Source organism: Somniosus microcephalus, chromosome 4 (genome assembly GCF_052327205.1).
Source record: "Somniosus microcephalus isolate GS21.2 chromosome 4, FLI_Smic_1.0, whole genome shotgun sequence".
Lineage (NCBI taxonomy): Eukaryota > Metazoa > Chordata > Chondrichthyes > Squaliformes > Somniosidae > Somniosus > Somniosus microcephalus.
The window spans coordinates 71,473,516-71,494,989 of NC_140990.1; the positions used below are offsets into that span (position 1 = coordinate 71,473,516).

The 21,474-nt window shown below is 48.2% G+C and overlaps 1 protein-coding gene across 1 annotated transcript in view; it reads right to left on the reverse strand.

The window, feature by feature from the left end:
- Positions 1–258: 258 nt before the first annotated feature.
- The window catches only part of LOC147119182 (uncharacterized), a 62,343-nt gene continuing 41,127 nt past the window's right edge, over positions 259–21,474 (reverse strand). The window contains exons 4-5 of the mRNA XM_085984902.1: positions 704–871; positions 259–638 (exon numbers count right to left, since the gene is read on the reverse strand). Coding sequence (XP_085841028.1) covers positions 422–638; positions 704–871 — 385 coding nt within the window. The 3' untranslated portion in view covers positions 259–421. The remainder of the gene's footprint in view (positions 639–703; positions 872–21,474) is intronic.

The following is a 21,474-nucleotide window of genomic DNA, read 5'->3' on the forward strand; positions in this document are numbered from 1 at the left end:
AATTCCCATTCCCCTTCTTTCTGCTGGATCATGGAGGTGCCACTGTGTGTAATGTGCAAGTCAGTAAGAATTGTCAGTGAGGATTAATCAGCACTTTCTAATTGGAGATGTAAATCAGTGGAAACTTTCAGACACTGAATTGTAAATTTTGTACCAAAGATTAATTTAGGATTGAAGTAAAATACATAATTTTTTTGTAAACTAATTTCTGATCAAAGTCCCTGAATTAAGGGGAAAAGTTCACAGACAGCGGTTCTCAAAGGGACACTGCAGCCCTGAGAAGTCAATCAGCTGTATATCCAGAAAATTAAACTCCAGCCCAGTTATAGGGATATTAACATCAGCAGATACAAACCCCAAATCTGAGAATGAACATGGTTCAATCCTGGATGTGATTAACAGCAGAATCCAACCCATGCAGTCACTTGTGAACTCGCTGGTGTGTCAGTAGGTTGGATGTCTGATTGAATCTCTTCCCACACACGGAGCAGGTAAACAGCCTCTCCCCAGTGTGAACTCGCTGGTGTGTCAGCAGGGTAGATGAACAAGTGAATCCCTTCCCACACACGGAGCAGGTGAACGGCCTCTCCCCATTGTGAAGTCGTTGGTGTGTCAGCAGGTTGGTTGATTTAATGACTCTCTTCCCACACATACAGCAAATGAATGGCCTCTCCCCAGTTGGTGTACAATGAGATTGGATGACTGCCTGAATCTCTTCCCACAGTGAGAGCAACTGAATTGTTTATCGTCGGTGTGAACTCGCTGGTGTTGAATCAGTTCCTCAGAGCTTTTAAAGCAGTTCGCACAGTTGGAGCATTTAAAAGGTCTCTCGTCAGTGTGAATTCGCTGGTGTCTCAGAAGGTGGGATGAATTAGTGAATCACTTCCCACACACGGAGCAGGTGAACGGCCTCTCCCCGGTGTGCCGGTAGCGATGTGTTTTCAGCTCAGACGGGCAAGTGAATCCCTTCCTACAGTCCTCACATTTCCACAGTTTCTCCATGGTGCGGGTGTCCTTGTGACTCTCCAGGTTGGATAATCAGTTGAAGCCTCATCAACACACAGAACACGTGTACGGTTTCTCCCCGCTGTGAACGGTGCAATGATTTTTCAGGCTCTGTAATTGGTTAAAACAATTCTCCGTCCACATTCAAAGGCCGATATTATTCACGTCCAAATGTATCGAGAGCCTTTGTCAGATCTTGAGGTGATGTTTGGTTTGAGTTTCCCATCTACAAATCCTCCCCTTCTAATACCCTGTAAAAAGAGTTTACAAAAGACATGACTGAGAGTACAGGATAGAAATTCAGAACAGACAATTCTAGGTACTGACTCTGGCTGGGTTCAGTTCTACACTCACTGGTTCCCCTCCCTCTCCTCCCCTGAAGGTGCTGACTCTGGCTGGGTTCAGTTCTACACTCACTGGTTCCTCTCTCTCTCCTCTCCTGAAGGTGCTGACTCTGGCTGGGTTCAGTTCTACACACACTGGTTCCCCTCTCTCTCCTCTCCTGAAGGTGCTGGCTCTGGCTGGGTTCAGTTCTACACTCACTGGTTCCCCTCCCTCTCCTCCCCTGAAGGTGCTGACTCTGGCTGGGTTCAGTTCTGCACTCACTGGTTCCCCTTCCTCTCCTCCCCTGAAGGTGCTGACTCTGGCTGGGTTCAGTTCTACACTCACTGGTTCCTCTCTCTCCTCCCCTGAAGGTGCTGACTGTGGCTGGGTTCAGTTCTACACTCACTGGTTCCTCTCCCTTTCCTCCCCTGAAGGTGCTTGTAACGATCAAAAACATGTCATTCTATAGTGGACACTAGGTGGAGCCGTAGAGCTGTATATAGCTGTATGTATTAAGACTACACTACCCAGCTGTATATATATTATTAAGACTACATTACCCATGAGGCTAGGCTACCCACAAGGCAGCAGTCAAGATGGAAGCCTCTACAAGATGCTGTACAAGTCCACATGTGCTCAATAAAAGTGTCTAGCAAAAGCTAGCTGTGTTCATAATAAGAATGTCTATTTATTAATGAACATAACATGGTACCAGGGTGGTGAAGATCTGCTGAAATTGTGAAAAGCAACATGGAGAATTTGAAGCCACCAGAGCATTTGAATCTCACAGAAAAAATCGACTACAACTGGCAGACTTTTAAACAGCAATTTGAACTCTACATTGCAGCCATCGGATTCGGTACGAAGCCAGATGCAAGGAAGATAGTGTTGCTGCTCACGGTTGCAGGCCCACAGGTGATAGAGGTATTTAATACATTTGTATTTAATCCAGCGGAGAACAGAGAAAAATTAGAAGATGTGCTAAAAAAATTTGATGCACATTGCTCTCCCAAAAAGAATGAGACGTATGAAAGATACATCTTCCGTTCTCGGACACAGCAACAAAATGAGACTTTTGTTAGCTTTATAACTGATCTGAAACTGAAAGCACAGACATGTAATTTCCCTGAGCTGAAATCATCCATGATTCGTGACCAGATTGTGTTTGGTATTCATGATAAAAAAGTCAGGGAACGTCTGTTGAGAGAAACCGAACTAAATTTGGAAAATGCAGTGAAAATATGCCAAACCAGCGAGCTAGCTCGAAAGCACGCGAAGACTTTCAGTGAAATCAATAATGATGCGATTGTAATGAGTGAAAATGCTGCTGTCGGTGCTGTGCCCTACAAGGGGAAGAAACGTGGGCAGAACAGAAATGAAAAGCAATCGGAGGATGACATTTTTAATTGTAAATGCTGTGGTTACAAACACCAGTTAAGACAATGCCCAGCGTTTGGAAAAATGTGCACAAAGTGTAATGGAAAGAATCACTTTGCCAAACAATGCTTTTCAAAAGTACAAACTAAGAAAGGGCAACGAGTTAATGTAATTGAGGACACTGATTTAAGTGAGACATTTTTTGTCGGAATGGTGTCATGTGACGATATCAAAAAAGATACAGAAAATGTGCAGCCCTCAGAAATGGACAATGCTGAACATAAAGTCAATGCAGTAAAAGTGGACAAATGGATGAGCCCACTGCAGGTAAATGGAGCATTAGTTACCTTGAAACTAGACACTGGGGCAAAAGCAAACTTAATCAGTATGAGTGACATTAACAATATGAAAGAAAAGCCCAAAATACAGAAAAAGTCAGTACTACTGAAGAACTATAATGGATAGAAAATAGATAGCTTAGGTGTATGCAGACTTAAAGTGACAGTCAAAGACAAAGTGCATCATCTCATGTTTTCTGTTGTGGCTGAAAGACTTGATTCGATACTAGGTGACAAAGCTTGTGAAGACTTAGAACTGGTCAAGAGAGTCTACCATATAAACTGTGCCATAAGCAGACCAGATGACTCAGGTGATGAAGCAGAGAGCCCATCAAGGATGAAAAGGCCAAAGGGTATCCATGTCTTCAAAAAGCCTAGTTTCTCCAAGAAGAAAGACAAAGACTTTAAGGTCAAAGAGAAGCCAAAGGAAGAAAAGCACAAAGAGGAAAAACACAAGGAGAAAAAGTCCAAAAATATAACCGCAGCAGATGTTGTTAAGTAGTGGAAAGAGAAAAAGAAAAAGAAGAAGCCTGCACCAGAGCAGGAAGCAGTTCCGGTGGATACTCCTTCTTCCCTCAGGCCAATCTTTGGTGTTCCATTAGCCGAGGCTGCTGAGAGGACTATGCTGTATGATGGGATCCAGCTGCCAGCAGTTTTTCGAGAGTGCATTGATTACATTGAGAGTTATGGCATGAAGAGTGAAGGAAACACTGAAACCCTCTCCAAGCAAAGATCGCAAGGAGACCTCGATCTATACAAGAGCAGATTGATGACAATGCCGCAACTGCATCTTGTCATTCACCGCCAGAACAATCTCATGAAGACACATCAGACTTACCCATGTTGAGAAGATCCACACGTGAAGTAAAAGAGCCTGATAGACTTAATCTTTGAGTACAATGTAAAGCTTTGAAAATGTGTTGACTGTTTTGAAAATGTTTATGTTTATAGAGCACTAACAAAAGTGTTACTGATATTATCTTTATTGTTTTCTTGAAAGTTGATTGATATTGATTTTGTTAAACCTCAAAGAAAGGGGGATGTAACGATCAAAAACATGTCATTCTATAGTGGACACTAGGTGGAGCCGTAGAGCTGTGTAGAGCTGTATATAGCTGTATGTATTAAGACTACACTACCCAGCTGTATATATATTAAGACTACATTACCCATGAGGCTAGGCTACCCACAAGGCAGCAGTCAAGATGGAAGCCTCTACAAGATGCTGTACAAGTCCACATGTGCTCAATAAAAGTGTCTAGCAAAAGCTAGCTGTGTTCATAATAAGAATGTCTATTTATTAATGAACATAACAGTGCTGACTCTGGCTGGGGTCAGTTCTACACTCACAGGTTCCCTTCCCACTCTGCCCCTGAAGGTGCTGACTCTGGCTGGGGTCAGTTCTACACTCACTGGTTCCCCTCCCTCTCCGCCCCAGAAGGTGCTGACTCTGGCTGGGTTCAGTTCTACACTCACTGGTTCCCCTCTCCTCTCCTGAAGATGCTGACTCTGGCTGGGTTCAGTTCTAGACTCACTGGTTCCCCTCCCTCTCCTCCCCTGAAGGTGCTGACTTTGACTGGGTTCAGTTCTACACTCACTGGTTCCCCTCCCCTGAAGGTGCTGACTCTGGCTGGGTTCAGTTCTACACTCACTGGTTCCCCTCCCTCTCCTCCCCTGAAGGTGCTGACTCTGGCTGAGTTCAGTTCTGCACTCACTGGTTCCCCTCCCTCTCCTCCGCTGAAGGTGCTGACTCTGAACGGGTTCAGTTCTGCACTCACTAGTTCCCCACCTTATGAACTGCTTCGGGCACTTTGTTAAACACACACACAGCAGAAGCACATTAATCTGATGGGAGATCACTGACACAGGGGATATGGGGAGAAAGCAGGGACTGGGTACATTTGGATGATCAGCCATGATCGCATTGAATGGCGGAGCAGGCTCTGGGGTCTGAATGGCCTGCTCCTGCTCCTATCTTCTATGTTTCTATGTTTCTATAAACCCCGTGCTTCTGTAGAACAAAATATTTACCCCACTATTCAAAAAAGGGTGGTAGAGAGAAAATGGGGAATTATAGACTGGTAAGCCTGACATCAGTAGTAGGGAAAATGCTAGAGTCCATTATAAAAGATGTAATAGCAGAGCACTTGGAAAACAGTGACAGGATCGGACAAAGTGAACATGGATTTACAAAAGGTAAATCGTGCTTGACTAATCTACTGGATTTGTTTCAGGATGTAACTGGTAGAATAGATAAGGGAGAAGCAGTGGATGTGGTGTATTTAGACTTTCAGAAGGCCTTTGATAAGGTCCCACATAAGAAATTAGCATGTAAATTTAAAGCACATGGGATTGGGGGTAAGGTACTGACTTAGATAGAGAACTGGTTGGCAGACAAGAAGCAAAGAGTTGAAATAAACGGATCTTTTTCCGAGTGGCAGGCAGTGACTAGTGGGGTACCGCAGAGATCGGTGCTAGGACCCCAGCTATTCACAATATATATTAATGATCTAGACGAGGGAACTAGATGTAATATCTCCAAGTTTGCAAACAACACAAAGCTGGGTGGGCGTGTGTGCTGTGAGGAGGATGCAGATAAACTCCAGTATGATTTGGACAGGTTGGGTGATTGGGCAGATGCATGGCAGATGCAGTATAATGTGGATAAATGCGAGGTTATCCACTTTGGTGGCAAAAACAGGAAGGCAGCTTATTATCTGAATGGCAATAGATTGGGAGAAGGGGAACTGCAGCGAGACCTGGGTGTCCTTGTGCACCAGTCGCTGAAGGTAAGCATGCAGGTGCAGCAGGCGGTTAAGGCAAATGGTATGTTGGCCTTCATAGCGAGAGGATGTCTTGCTGCAGTTGTACAGGGTCTTGGTGAGACCACAACTTGAGTATTGTGTGCAGTTGTGGTCACCTTATCTGAGGATGTTCTTGCTATGGAGGGAGTGCAGCAAAGATTCACGAGACTGATACCTGGGATGGCAGGAATGACATATGAGGAGAGATTGGGTCGATTGGGCTTATATTCGCTGGAGTTTAGCAGAATGAGAGGGGATCTCATTGAAACTTACAAAATTCTAACAGGACTAGACAGACTAGATGCAGGAAGGATGTTCCCGATGACGGGGGAGTCCAGAACCAGGGGTCACAGTCTAAGAATAAGGGGTAAGTCATTTAGGACAGAGATGAGGAGGAATTTCTTCACCCAGAGAGTGGTGAACCTGTGGAATTCTCTACCACAGAGGGCAGTGGAGGCCAATTCATTAAATATATTCAAGAAGGAGTTGGATATATTTCTAAAGGCTAAAGGGATCAAGGGATATGGAGAGAAGGCAGGGACAGGGTACTGAATTTGGATGATCAGCCATGATCTCATTGAATGGCGGAGCAGGCTCGAGGGGCCGAATGGCCTACTCCTGCTCCTATCTTCCATGTTTCTGTGACACACGAGCAGCCAGCAGTGTGGAACCTCCCGAGAGTCCGGCTTCCTGACTCGCTGGGGATTTCCCAGCACTTCCTGGTTGTCCCAGAGTTTCTGTCTTAAACTGGCGGGTAGTTGTGGGCGGGTAATGTTGAGTGTTTTAATAATGGGGCCTGGGGCCGCACTCGGGGTGTGAGCAGCCCGCGTCCCCCCGGGGTTCATGAACCCGCTCCCTGAGCTCGGGGTGTGAGCAGCCCGCGTCCCCCCGGGGTTCATGAACCCGCTCCCTGAGCTCGTGGTGTGAGTGGCCCGCGTCCCCCGGGGTTCATGAACCCGCTCCCTGAGCTCGGGGTGTGAGTGGCCCGCGTCCCCCCGGGGTTCATGAAACCGCTTCCTGAGCTCGTGGTGTGAGTGGCCCGCGTCCCCCCGGGGTTCATGAACCCGCTCCCTGAGCTCGGGGTGTGAGCAGCCCGCGTCCCCCCGGGGTTCATGAACCCGCTCCCTGAGCTCGGGGTGTGAGTGGCCCGCGTCCCCCCGGGGTTCATGAAACCGCTTCCTGAGCTCGGGGTGTGAGAGGCCCGCGTCCCCCCGGGGTTCATGAACACGCTCCCTGAGCTCGGGGTGTGAGCAGCCCGCGTCCCCCCGGGGTTGATGAACCCGCTCCCTGAGCTCGGGGTGTGAGCGGCCCGCGTCCCCCCAGGGTTCATGAACCCGCTCCCTGAGCTCGGGGTGTGAGCGGCCCGCGTCCCCCCGGGGTTCATGAACCCGCTCCCTGAGCTCGGGGTGTGAGCAGCCCGCGTCCCCCCGGGGTTGATGAACCCGCTCCCTGAGCTCGGGGTGTGAGCGGCCCGCGTCCCCCCGGGTTTCATGAACCCGCTCCCTGAGCTCGGGGTGTGAGCAGCCCGCGTCCCCCCGGGGTTCATGAACCCGCTCCCTGAGCTCGGGGTGTGAGCGGCCCGCGTCCCCCCGGGATCCATGAACCCGCTCCCTGAGCTCGGGGTGTGAGCGGCCCGCGTCCCCCCGGGGTTCATGAACCCGCTCCCTGAGCTCGGGGTGTGAGCGGCCCGCGTCCCCCCGGGGTTCATGAACCCACTCCCTGAGCTCGGGGTGTGAGCGGCCCGCGTCCCCCCGGGATCCATGAACCCGCTCCCTGAGCTCGGGGTGTGAGCGGCCCGCGTCCCCCCGGGGTTCATGAACCCGCTCCCTGAGCTCGGGGTGTGAGCGGCCCGCGTCCCCCCGGGGTTCATGAACCCGCTCCCTGAGCTCGGGGTGTGAGCAGCCCGCGTCCCCCCGGGGTTCATGAACCCGCTCCCTGAGCTCGGGGTGTGAGCGGCCCGCGTCCCCCCGGGGTTCATGAACCCGCTCCCTGAGCTCGGGGTGTGAGCAGCCCGCGTCCCCCCGGGGTTCATGAACCCGCTCCCTGAGCTCGGGGTGTGAGCAGCCCGCGTCCCCCCGGGGTTCATGAACCCGCTCCCTGAGCTCGGGGTGTGAGCAGCCCGCGTCCCCCCGGGGTTCATGAACCCGCTCCCTGAGCTCGGGGTGTGAGTGGCCCGCGTCCCCCCGGGGTTCATGAACCCGCTCCCTGAGCTCGGGGTGTGAGTGGCCCGCGTCCCCCCGGGGTTCATGAACACGCTCCCTGAGCTCGGGGTGTGAGCGGCCCGCGTCCCCCCGGGGTTCATGAAACCGCTTCCTGAGCTCGGGGTGTGAGCAGCCCGCGTCCCCCCGGGGTTCATGAACACGCTCCCTGAGCTCGGGGTGTGAGCGTCCCGCGTCTCCCCGGGGTTCATGAACCCGCTCCCTGAGCTCGGGGTGTGAGCAGCCCGCGTCCCCCCGGGGTTCATGAACCCGCTCCCTGAGCCCGGGGTTCTTTTTTTTTTGTTAATTAATCTTTTATTTAAATCTGTTAGTACTTGTTACAATTCATCAATTACATGATAAATCCATTACATTCATTAACCACAATAAGGCTAAGCCTTAGAAAAAACAGCTTTAGGATTAACAGTACAAATACAATAATAAATTTTTCCAGACAAAACCAATGTCAACAATACAGGTACCCATAGTAAAAAACAATACATACCAGTCCTACTGGCAATCTCGTAACTCTTCATTTTTGCTTGGGATAACCTGTTCTTTTTTTAAAAATTTTTACATTGAAGTACAGCAGTACTTATACAACTCAACAGTTACATAGTAAATCCATTACATTCATTGACCAATTATGGTCAACAATATAAATACAACACTAAATTTTACAGGTAAATCAATAATGTTTACAGTACAAACTGCAACTATTTAATAAACCAAGAATCCGTACACGCCAGTCCAACTGGCATTGTTCAATCATTCAGTCATTCATTCCTCCATTCGTCCGATCATTCGCTCAAGCGTAAGTTCCATGTGCATGACTGTGTACATGTGTGCCGTTTCTATCTGCGTGCATGCCTATGTGTTCGTTCATCTGTCCAGCAGGCTTCACGCTCACCAAGCCGACTTTCACCTGGGGAGCGAGGGCCCTTCATTCGGTCGAACGTAAGTTCCATTGTGTACGCGTGCGTGCGTGCATATATTTGTATCCGCATGCGTGTGTTCACTAGAGCATTCGTTCGATTAAGGAAGGCTTTAACACTAAATAACACAATGTAGAAAATCCCACAACCATATCAAAAAATCACTTAAGACTTCAAGTAAACTACTTTTAACCAGAACCCGAAACTTCTTCAAAAACAAGTAATACCAGTTCAACACCAGTCCTATTGGCACTCTAATAACTCCTCGTCTTCACTTGATGTTATCCAACCATATAATGTCATAATCCTTATCCACAGTCTTCAGCCTTTCCACAGAAAAGAAGCTGACCACTTTCTCAAATCCCGTAAAAGAGGAAAACGACTACTCAAATTTCCTTCTTCTTGCTGTTATCACTCACAGGACCCAGCCATCAAGACATTCGTTATTCCTTGCCGATATACCTTGTTTTGTCTTTTAATTTCCTTTTTTACTTTTATCCCGCTCTCTTTTCCCATCTTATGGCTGTTCAAGCACCATACTATAGATAGGAACAGTCTGTCTTTCCTCCACCAAATGGCGGCGCACAAACCCGATCCCATCACCGAAACAAAGCCTCACAGCTGCTACCAGATGGAGCACAGGCGGGGCCGAGACTGTTCTTCGACCTGTAGAAACCATACAACATGCTCACCCACAGCATCATCCGACTCCGCTTCTGGGGTCCTCCATGCTGGGCCTCCCGACTAGGACACTCTCCTCTGGGTCTTCCACCCTGGGCCTTCTGCACTGGGCCCTCCGCACTGGCATTTCCCGTGAGCAGCCGGGGTGTGGAGCAGCCCGTTCACACAGCACCGAGCAGAGCTGAGCTGAGCTGCTGAGAATCTCGCAGCCTCCCCCGGGGTTCATGAGCCCGCTCCCTGAGCTCTCTCACCTGATGTGTCAGCGGCTGCTGCCAAGGTCCGCGCATGCTCAGCTCACACTGCTCGGGTGATTGACGGGACCTCCAGACCATTAGGAAGAGAGGGGCAGGGCTGGAGGACCGAGCGGGCGGCGGGTTCTCCAACCAATCGGAGTGTGTGAGGGGCGGGGCTTGACCTTTAATCCTGAACAACTGAAGGTGAGCTGAACATGCACGGGCCTTGGCAGCAGCCGCTGACACATTAGGTGAGAGAGCTCAGGGAGCGGGTTCATGAACCCTGGGGGAACGCGGGCTGCTCACATCCCGAGTGCGGCCCCAGGCCCCATTATTAAAACACTCAACATTATCCGCTTCACAAACACCCGGGGTGGGCCTCAGGCCCCGAACAAGAGCCTCCGGGCTGGGCGTTTGCCCCGAGCGGGGCGGCAGCTGCAGGGCTTTCTCCCGGTGACAGGCCTGGGTTAACGGCCGCCATCTTGAGAGGCTCAGGGGGCAGCAGGGCGCATGCGCGGCCCCCTTGGCCAGGAACCAGGAGGAGAGAATCTTGTCAATTTCTATCCTGGACTCACAGTGATGGCTTTTGTAAACTCCTTTTACAGGCTGTGAGAAGGGCAGCATTTACACACTGCAAACTCAAACCAAACATCACATCAAGATCTGACAGAGTCACTCCATTCATCAGGACCCGAATATCATTGGCCTTTGAATGTGGAAGGAGAAATGTTCATCTATTCTGTCTGTGGGAAAAGATTTCAACCATCAGTGTGGACTGGAAAAGCACCGAGACACACACACCCGAGTGAGAGTGTTCCAGTTCACTGACGGTGGAAAGAGCTTTAACCAGTTACACAGCCTGAAAAAACATCGCACCATTCACAGCAGGGAGAAACCGTACACGTGTTCTGTGTGTGGACGAGGCTTCAACCGATCGTCCAACCTGGAGAGACACAAGGACACCCGCACCATGGAGAATCCATGGAAATGTGGGGACTGTGGGAAGGGATTCCATTACCCGGCTCAGCTGGAAACTCATCAACAGTCACACTGGGGAGAGGCCGTTCACCTGCTCCGTGTGTGAGAAGGGATTCACTCGCTTGTGCATTCTCTGAACACATCAGCGAGTTCACACTGATGAGAGACCATTCAGCTGCACTCACTGTGGGAAGAGGTTCAAGCAGTCATCCAACCTCATTCTACACCTGCGAGTTCACACTGGGGAGAGGCCGTTCACCTGCTCCGTGTGTGGGAAGGGGTTCTCTCGGTCATCCCACCTGTTAACACACCGGCAAGTTCACATCGTGGAGAGGCTATTCACCTGCTCAGTGTGTGGGAAGGGATTTAATCAGTCATCCAAACTGCTGACACACCAGAGAGTTCACACTGGGGAGAGGCCGTTCACCTGCTCCGTGTGTGAGAAGGGATTTAATCGATCATCTAAACTGCTGACACACCAGCGAATTCACACAGAGGAGAGGCCGTTCACCTGCTCCGTGTGTGAGAGGGCATTTAATCGTTCATGCAACTTGCTGACACACCAGCGAGTTCACATGTGACTGCAGCGGTTGGATTCTGCTCTTAATCACGTCCAGGACTGAACCATGTTCATTCTGACAGTTGGGGTTTGTTTCTGCTGATATTAATAACCTTTATAACTAGGCTGGAGTTTAATATTCTGCATATATAGCTGATTGACTTGTTGGGTCTACAGTGTTCATTTAAGAACCGCTGTCTGATCTTTCCCCTTAATTTCTGATGAGAGACCGTGAATTATTTTACAATAAAATTATGAACTTTTACTTCAATCCTAAATTGATCTTTGGTACAAAATCTACAATTCATTGTCTGAAAAGTTCCACTGATTAACATCTCCAATTAGAAAGTGCTGATTAATCCTCGCTGACAATTCTTACTGACTTGCACATTGCACACAGTGGCACCTCCATTATCCACCAGAAAGAAGGGGAATGGGAATTGGTGGAGAATCGAGAGTCCCCAAATGTTTCCCCTCCCGCCTGGTACAGCAATTCCCTTGGCACGGGAATGGAGAGAAGTCCAGTTATAGTGACGGGATGAGTTAAAGGTATTTACTCAGACGGGCGGAAGGTGGGAAGTGGTGTTCCACGGGGATCGGTGCTGGGACCACTGTTGTTCACCATTTACATGAATGATTTGCGCTTGGGAATCAGAAGTACAATTTCAAAATTTGCAGGTGACACGAAATTGGGGGGTGTAGTTAATACTGAGGAAGACTGTGATAGCATCCTTGTAGAATTATTCAGTTGTGTTCAGTAAATAGCAGCATCTTTTAATTTGCTTTGACTGATCACATCACTATATAGTTATGTGAAAAACAGAAATCATTAAACAGCTCCCAATTTCAGAATTGTCAGATTCAAACTCAACTTCTTCCAAGTACAATTTAACATTTCAAAAATTGTAATGGATGTAGGCGAGATATTAGGACTGTTGTCTAACATAATCCAAACACACTGACACACAGACAGATGGGCAGGTGTAGCTTCACAGTGAATCCTTTCAAGCCTCACTAAAAAGTGGCAGACTGACAATCCATTGTTCACTAATGGAGTTGTGATCTTTGTAAATTAAGAAATGGAAATGTGTCAAAGAGTTGATTAACAGAGTGGGGCATCATGTCCCTTTGATTTCTATTTCTGACACCATGCAACAGAAAAAGTATAGTGTATGTACCTTTAAGAGGAACTATGTTTTTGAAGCCCCTCTATACTGTAGTACCAGTAGTGACCACTCGGGTATATAAGCCTGTGTAGCGTCTTGTGTAGTTTTAGTTCACCTCCAGACTTTGTTCAGTAAACACTTGTTAAATCAACTCCTGCATTCCGTGTTCCATTAACACACGGATCTAACAGTGGCGACGAGTTAGAAACGAACTTACCTGCAATTCGGCAGCACCTCAAGGGGATCGATTCCTCAGACGAAGATCGAAGCCAGAAGCAAGAAAAAAAACCTGTGGTTTCACCAGCTAAACGGGCTGGTGGCAGGTAGTGCACTGATCCTTCCTGGGCTGCTGCGGGCTAGAGCTCGATCGGGTGGCTCTGCAACGGGGCCAGGCAGCGAGTCGGGAAGCAGAAGCAAAGAGAGAGAGAGGGTGGAGCACTCAGGGCACAGCCGGTGCTGCAAAGCAGGTCGGCGTTCGGACCGAGCAGAGGGAGGGGAAAGTCCCAGAGGGTCCGCTCCACGACGGGAACGGTTCTCCAAGTAATGGAGAAACTATTGAAGCGATATATAAAAAAAAATAGAAATACTGCGAAAAGCTGCAGGTCGCAACGGGAACCACGGAGAACAGCGTTGGCAGCAGCGGCAGTGGCGGGAAAGCGCGGGAGGCGCCATCTTAACTCGGCGGGGAAGAAAGAAAAGCACGGGAGGCGCCATTTTGATCCATCGGGGACGGAGGAAAACGCGGGAAGCGCCATTTTAGATTTTCAAGATGCCGAAGACTGGCAATATTACTGCTTTCGATAGTGATATAGAAGATTGGACCACATATGTGGAAAGAGTGGAGGTATATTGCAAGGCGAATGAAGTAGCGGATGATAAAAAGGCATCGGTACTTCTAAATCTGATGGGCGCAAGGACATACGGGCTGTTACGAAACTTGATCACTCCAGCCAAACCGATGGACAAGAATTTTAAGGAGATTGTTGATACCTTACAGGAGCACTTAAACCCAACACCGCTGCTGATAGCGGAACAATTCAAATTCTTCAGGAGGAATCAGCACAAGAATGAAAGTAACGCTGATTACCTCACCGAATTACGAAAGCTGTCAAAGCACTGCCAATTCGGGGCAGGACTGGCAGATTCTCTACGAGACAAATTCGTCTGCGGTCTCCTAAGCGAAGGAACACAGAAAAGACTACTTTCTGAGAAAGATTTGACACTGGACAAGGCTTTCAGTGTGGCTGTATCATACGAAGCAGCAGCAAGAGGAGCTGCAGAGATACAGCAAAAGCCACAGGACTTCGGCACCCATGAAATGACATGGGGTTTCGAGAGATGTTATTGCTGCGGCAGATCCACCCATGACCAGAAGGACTGCTGGTTCAAGGACAAAGCATGCAGGCAATGCGGAAAGATGGGACACATTGCACGTGTATGCAGATCTGGAAAGAAATCCGCTGACAGTAAAAAGGTCAATAAGGAAAAGTACAGAAAGGTACAAATGATGACGGACAGTAGCTCCGAAGACCAGAAGAGTGATAGTGACTCCGAAACAAGAGACTAAGCTGTCTCAAATTACATAATGTAATTGCCAAAGAAGATTACCAGACCATTTGGGTTACCCTCACGATAGCGGGGTCCCCAGTCAAAATGGAGTTAGATACAGGATCAGCTCTGACCGTCATGAGTCGATGGGATTACGAGCGGCTATTTCCGCATATACCTTTGAAAGACACATCCATTATCTTGAAGACATATACAGGGCAGAAAGTATACCCCAGAGGGAAAATAAGGGTGCCTGTTGTATACAACGGCAAGGAAATACAGAAGTTGTATTTATACGTTCTGCAAGATGGTGGTCCACCGTTGTTGGGACGTGAATGGATCAGAAAGATACGTTTAGACTGGCACTCCATTCAGGCACTGACGGTGACCAGTAAGAAAAAAACGATGATGACGTCATACCTGGACGATTAAAAGAAATCTTGGTTAACGCCAAAGAAGTGTTTCAACAGGAACTAGGAACCCTGAAAGGCGCCACTGCCTCAATAAAAGTGGAAGATGCGGCAATTCCCAAGTTTTTTAAGGCAAGGCCGGTGCCATACGCAATTCGTCCAGCCGTCGAGGCAGAGCTGGAGAATTTGGAAAAAGCAGGCGTGTTATCCAAGGTAGATTGGAGCGAGTGGGCAACTCCCATCCTCCCGGTCATGAAGAAAATGTTGAATAATGATAAATCTGAAGAACAGAGAAAAGTTCGCATCTGTGGGGACTTCAAGGTGACTGTAAACCCGGTTCTTCACACGGTACAGTATCCTCTTCCGAGGATAGAAGATATTTTCGCCTCACTATCCGGAGAGAAACGTTTCACCAAAATTGAATTAGCACAGGTATATCTACAGATGGAGGTTGAGGAGGCCTCTAAAAAGTATCTCACGATAAACACACACAAAGGCCTGTACCAGTACAATTGACTGGTTTTCGGAGTGGCATCAGCTCCGGCTATCTGGCAAAGAGCTATGGAGCAAGTCCTGCAAGGGATTCCGGGGACTCAATGCTACCTAGACGACATCCTTGTAACAGGAGAAAACGACAACGAGCACCTTGCCAACTTGGAGCAGGTGCTCACGAGGCTACGAGCAAATCGCCCCAAGTGCGAATTTTTCCAGAAACAAATATCATATTGTGGCCATGTCATTAACGAAGAAGGGTTGCATAAGTCACCTGAAAAAATTGAAGCGGTCGTAAAGGCCCCAGTGCCTGAAAATGTCTCACAATTAAGGTCGTTCCTGGGATTAGTCACTATCATAAATTTTTACCAAACTTGTCGACGGTTCTGCACCCTCTTAATGCACTGCTACAAACGGGAGTAGTTTGGAAATAGAGCGAAGACTGTAAACGTGCCTTCCATAAATGCAAAGGCTTGATCACGTCCAGGGAAGTGTTGGCTCATTACAACCCATCACTGCCAATCAGACTGGCGTGCGATGCATCCCCTTGCGGCGTGAGAGTGGTATTATCGCATAGATTCCCTGATGGCTTGGAGCGGCCGATAGCTTTTGCGTCACGCTCATTGAACTCAGCTGAGCGTAACTATGCCCAGATCGACAGGGAGGCACTCAGCCTGGTGTGGGGGGTGAAGAAATTCAACCATTACCTACACGGACAAAAATTTACCTTGTTGACTGACCATCAACCCCTCGTCTCCATATTCAACCCTAAAAAGGGCGTTCCCATTATGACAGCGCAAAGGCTACAGAGGTGGTCCCTTTTCCTAGGGGCACACCAATATGACATAGAATACAAAGGAACAAAACAGCATGGGAATGCTGACGGGTTATCGCGCCTACCGTTGCCAATGGTGGAAGAGGCGCCTACAGTTGGCCCAGTGGAGATGTTCCACTCGACCATAGTGGAATGTCTACCGGTGACAAATTCTACCATTGAAAAGGAAACACTAAATGACCCGACTCTCTCACGAGTCTACGATTTAACGGTGAAGGGATGGCCAGCACATGGCGAACCATTGTTGCCAGCATTCTCGCAAAGAAGAGAACAGCTGTCAGTGTGCTGAGGAACCTTGATGTGTGGATCCAGAGTGGTGATTCCACCCAAACTCAAGGATAGAGTGCTAAAGGAGCTTCACGAGGGGCATCTGGGTGGAGTGAAAATGAAGAACTTAGCCAGAGCGTTTGTGTGGTGGCCAGGTATCAATGGAGACATCGAAGAAATGACCAAGAGCTGCCTAGGATGCCAGAAGGTCCAAAACGCTACACCACAAGCCCCTCTACATCCATGGGAGTGGCCCTCATCTCCATGGCAAAGGGTACATATCGACTTTGCTGGTCCATTTATGGACTCAATGTTCTTAATCGCGGTGGATGCACACTCCAAATGGCCGGAGGTAATAAAGATGTCCTCCACCACCACGGAAAAAAACATCACTGTATTAAGGACCATATTCGCCAGGAATGGGCTGCCTGAACAGATCTGTTCTGATAATGGACCGCAATTTGTATCTGAAGAATTCAGGAAGTTCTTAAAAAACAATGGGGTTAAGCACTACATGTCCGCCCCATACCATCCCGCCACCAATGGATTAGCTGAAAGGTTTGTCCAGACCTTCAAGAAGGCCATAAAAGCCATGGGTAATGAAGACATAAATCTACAACATAAGGTAGATAACTTCTTGTTTGCGTACAGGAATGCAACACATGTGGTTACAAACCAAACCCCCGCCATGATGTTTTTCAATAGAAGCCTAAGATGCCAGCTGGATTTGGTCAAGCCAAACGTCAGAAGGGACATAGAGAACCGGCAATTTCAAAACATGAATGAAAGGCGAACTAGAACCTTCCAGATAGGTCAACCAGTTTTGGCCCGGGACTACCGTACCGAGAAATGGCAGCCTGGAACTATTTGCACACGACTAGGACCGCTGATGTATACCGTGGACATTGGAGAAAGCATAATAAGGCGCCATGCTGACCAGATCATAGAGTCATCCGAAAAAGGACAACCTACACCACAACTCTATACGCCTAGTGATGAAGCAGAGATACCCATAGTATCTACCTCCGATCCGGTGATACTGGAACCAGATGAACCCGACACTGGCATTGAGGCCGAATCGACCTTGCCAAAAGAACCTACTGCACCACCGAGGCGTTATCCGGACCGAGTCAGGAAGCCTCCAGAGAGACTGAATTTGTAATTGATTAACTTCAGCAAATGTGTATATTATTGTTCTTGTAAAAATGTTATTTAATGATTACTTAAAATGTTATGTACTATTTATCTAAAAGGGGAGGAATTGTAGTGTATGTACCTTTAAGAGGAACTATGTTTTTGAAGCCCCTGTATACTGTAGTACCAGTAGTGACCACTTGGGTATATAAGCCTGTGTAGCGTCTTGTGTAGTTTTAGTTCACCTCCAGACTTTGTTCAGTAAACACTTGTTAAATCAACTCCTGCATTCCGTGTCTCCATTAACACACGGATCTAACAAAAAGGTCATTACAACACAACATAAACAGACTCTTCAGGTGTGAGACATCAGACTTCAGAACAACACGTCTGCCAGCTCTGGCCACAAACCTCAGTACAGTCAACCTTTCAGCAGCTGCAGCCCTGATTAAATAACTAGTAGTTTAACATGTCTAGTAGAGCTTTTGTATTTCTATTCAAAATAGAACAATATGTATTTGTGACACACACACAATTAATAATTACATCACAATGTGATTGTGAGGATCGATTATCGTCTCTTTAACCCGAGGTGTCCACCGGTCGAGGAAGGTAGCAAGTGAACCGGTGGACACCGCCTGCTCCCTCTCCAGGGCCACCCGGGCAGGAACAAGACCACGGGAGAGAGGCAGGCAGCCAGAGTGATCCCCCCCATGGGCCCCGCCCAGCCTGGGCCTACAAATTGCTGTTTTCACCAGGCCCAAGAGCAGGTCCAGGAGAAGATCCTCCGACTTACCCACCCCCCTCCGCACCGGGCGGGCAAAGATTAGGAGTGTGGGGCTAAAGTGTAACCAAGAGTTGAGGAGCAGCCCATTCAGGTAACTATACAGGGGCTGCAACCTCTCACACTGAATATATACACGGCCCGTGGACTCCTCTAGGCCGCAAACATCACATCTGGCATTGGAGTCCGGAAAGGGGCTTAAAAACTGTTGCACACAACAGCTCCTTACAACAGTCTCCACCCCAGATCCCCAATGGTGCAGGGAAGGACCCCCGCGTAGAGAGCCCTCCACTGGGGAACCTCGCCTCCGCCGGACAGCAAGATGACCCACCAATCTGATTGAGATTGGGCAATAAACAAATGAATCAATAAATGATACAGAAACCCGAGTCCCCGGGTCCTCAGCCCCGGTGTGAAGTACGCTGGCCACCAATTTTCCGTTACTAACTCGCACCTCAGGCCCCGCCCAGTCTGGTTTAATTACTAAATGTTTTCTAACTCAGGCTCAGGCCTGTCATTGTGAGGGAAACAAGGCCTCAGTTATTGGTGTGTCCCACCCGAGCGGCTGTTAATGGCTTTAATAAACTGGCAGCAAGGTTGTTTTTAAAGGTGGAAAGAGGTGAAAAACGCCATCAGCGATGCCTCAAAACTCACAGACAGAGAAATCCACTTCATCAGCGCCCCTGCCACAGGACTCAATATCCACCCCCTCCACCACTGGTGCACTGTGTCTGCAGTATGTGTGGTCTACAAGATGACCACGGTCAGGCCGTGTGGAGTCAAAGGCCAGGCAGCAGAATGGATGGAAAGATCGCAACAAACTTCCCTTAACTCCAACCCTCTGATTTCTGTTTTGCAGCCATCTTTCCATCTATTCTGCTGCCTGGCCCTTCACTCCACACAGCCTGACCTTGGTCATCTTGTCGATCTTACAAACTTTATGGATAGCAAGCTGGTTACAAAACAGAAAACAGAGAGTAGGGGTTGGGAGTAGCTACTCAGACTGGCAAAAGATAGGAAGTGGTGTTTCACAGGGATCGGTGCTGGGACCACTGTTCTTCACCATTTACAGAAACGGTTTGGACTCGGGAATCAGAGGTACAATTCCAAAATTTGTCAATGACGCCAAATTGGGAGGTAGAGTTAATACTGAGGAAGACTGTGACAAAATCATGGGTTAAAGTCCCTCTCTAACAGCACTGTGGGAGCAACTTCACCACACGGACTGCAGCGGTTCAAGGCAACGGCTCACCACCACCTTCTCAAGGGCAACTAGGGATGGGCAATAAATGCTGGCCTTGCCAGCGACGCCCACATCCCATGAACGAATATTTAAAAAACGCAAGACTTCCAGAATGGGAGGGCAATTAGCAAATGAATTTTAAGAAAGGTGGTGCATTTTGGTAGGAAGAATAAGGAGGCCACACACTACTTAGAAAATAAGAGTTTAAATGGGGTAGAGGAGCAAAGGGATCTCGGGGTCCAGATACACAAATCACTAAAAATAGCGACGCAGGTTAATGAGGCCATAACAGGAGCAAACAATGGACTGGGGATCATTTCTAGAGGGATAGAATTGAAAAGCAGAAAAGTTATGTTAAACTTGTATAGAACCTTGGTTAGACCACACTTGGAGTACAGTGAACAGTTCTGGTCTCCATATTATAAAAAGGATATCGAGGCACTGGAGAAGGTGGAAAAAGGCTTTGCAAGGATGATCCCAGAACTGAGATGGTATATTTATCAGGAAAGGCTGAACAGGCTGGGGCTCTTTTCTCTAGAATAAAGAGAAGGCCGATGGGTGACCTGATCGAGGTCTTTAAGATGATGAAAAGGTTATATCGGGTGGACCTGGAGAAAATGTTTCCACTTGTGGGGGAGTCTAAAACTACAGGTCATAAATATAACACAGTCTCTAATAAATCCAATGGGGAATTCAGGGGAAACTTCTTTACCCAAAGAGAGGTCAGAATGTGGAACGTGCTACCACAAGGAGTAGTTGAGGCGAATAGCACAGATACATTCATGGGGAAGGTAGATAAGCACACGAGGGAGAAAGGAATAGAAGGATATGCTAATAGGGTTAGATGAAGAGTGGTGGGAGGAGACTCGTGTGGAGCAGAAACACCGGCATTGACCAGTTGGGCCGAATGGCCTGTTCCTGTGCTGTAGACTCTGTAATTCTATGTAACTCTGTGTAACTATGTCTTCTGACTCCTGACATAGCTGGAAAAGCTTTTACTATTATAACCACAATTGTACACCATCTTCATTTCCAAAGATCTCTGAGCCTCTCTAATGGCTGCTTTTGGCTCCCTCAATTGTGGGTGATATTTGTCCCTATTCTCCTGTAAACTGAATGAATCTTGTTACAAACTGGGTTCAATGTAAGACAGTTCGGGGAGTCAGGCATCATTGACCCTTAGACCTACACTGGCCGGTAAAACCCCAGACGGTTCCTCAGTAAAGATTCCGCTGGTTCCTCGCCATATATTTATCAGGATACTGAAGCCCAGCTTTCTTACCGTCCACTCCTGGAGGCCCCGCTCCCTGAGCCTACAACCTTCAGCAGGGTCAGTGGTGGAGTTCCACAGCGGGAGTGATCCCAGAGTAACTGTCGGGATCGCACCCCCGTGGATGTTCCAGGTCGTGTATTTTTAGTTATCCTGGTGTCTAACACACACACATCAATAAAACAGGGAATTCCTGGAAACACGCTGCAGGTCCTTATTTATTTGGAGATCAAATGTCTGTTGTATAATTGTACCAGCAGTTAACAGGCTCCTGTGAACTCCTCCTTCTGCTATTTTAGTGCAGACTTTAACCAATTTATTTTAAACGGGTTTATTTTAAATGGGTTAACGCCTGCCTTAAAATGTTGGACTCAGGACTGTCACACACACACATTAAATCCTCATAGAATAATTGCCAGTCATTTTTAGACTGGAAACTTAAACCTGCCGTTTCACTTTCAGTCAGGAACAGATCGCAGTTTGACACCAATCTCTGATTTGACAGCATGTTCCCAGCATTCACTGTTGTTCTTCCTGACTCTAAACACAGTTGTAAAGGAGCCTTCTGTTCCGTGCCTTGGAGCTCTGAACCATGGAAGAGAGCGGATGGGACACATTTCTTACAGGCCTCAAGAGTAACCCTCACGGAGCCTTTGCTGTCAATGAAGAGAGACGAGAAAGACCAAAGTGTTGTTTGCCCCTCTCAGTGTGGCCCTGAAGGACTGTGTCCAGGCTGAAATTCTGTTCCCACCGTACGATCCTCCCCCAGATTGTCCTTTCTGAGCTCCAGCCAGGTGATGCTGAACACTCAGGTGGGAAAGACAAAAATCTACAACAATGTGTTTAACACAAAGCTGACACATATCCAGAATATTAAACTCCAGCCCAGTTAT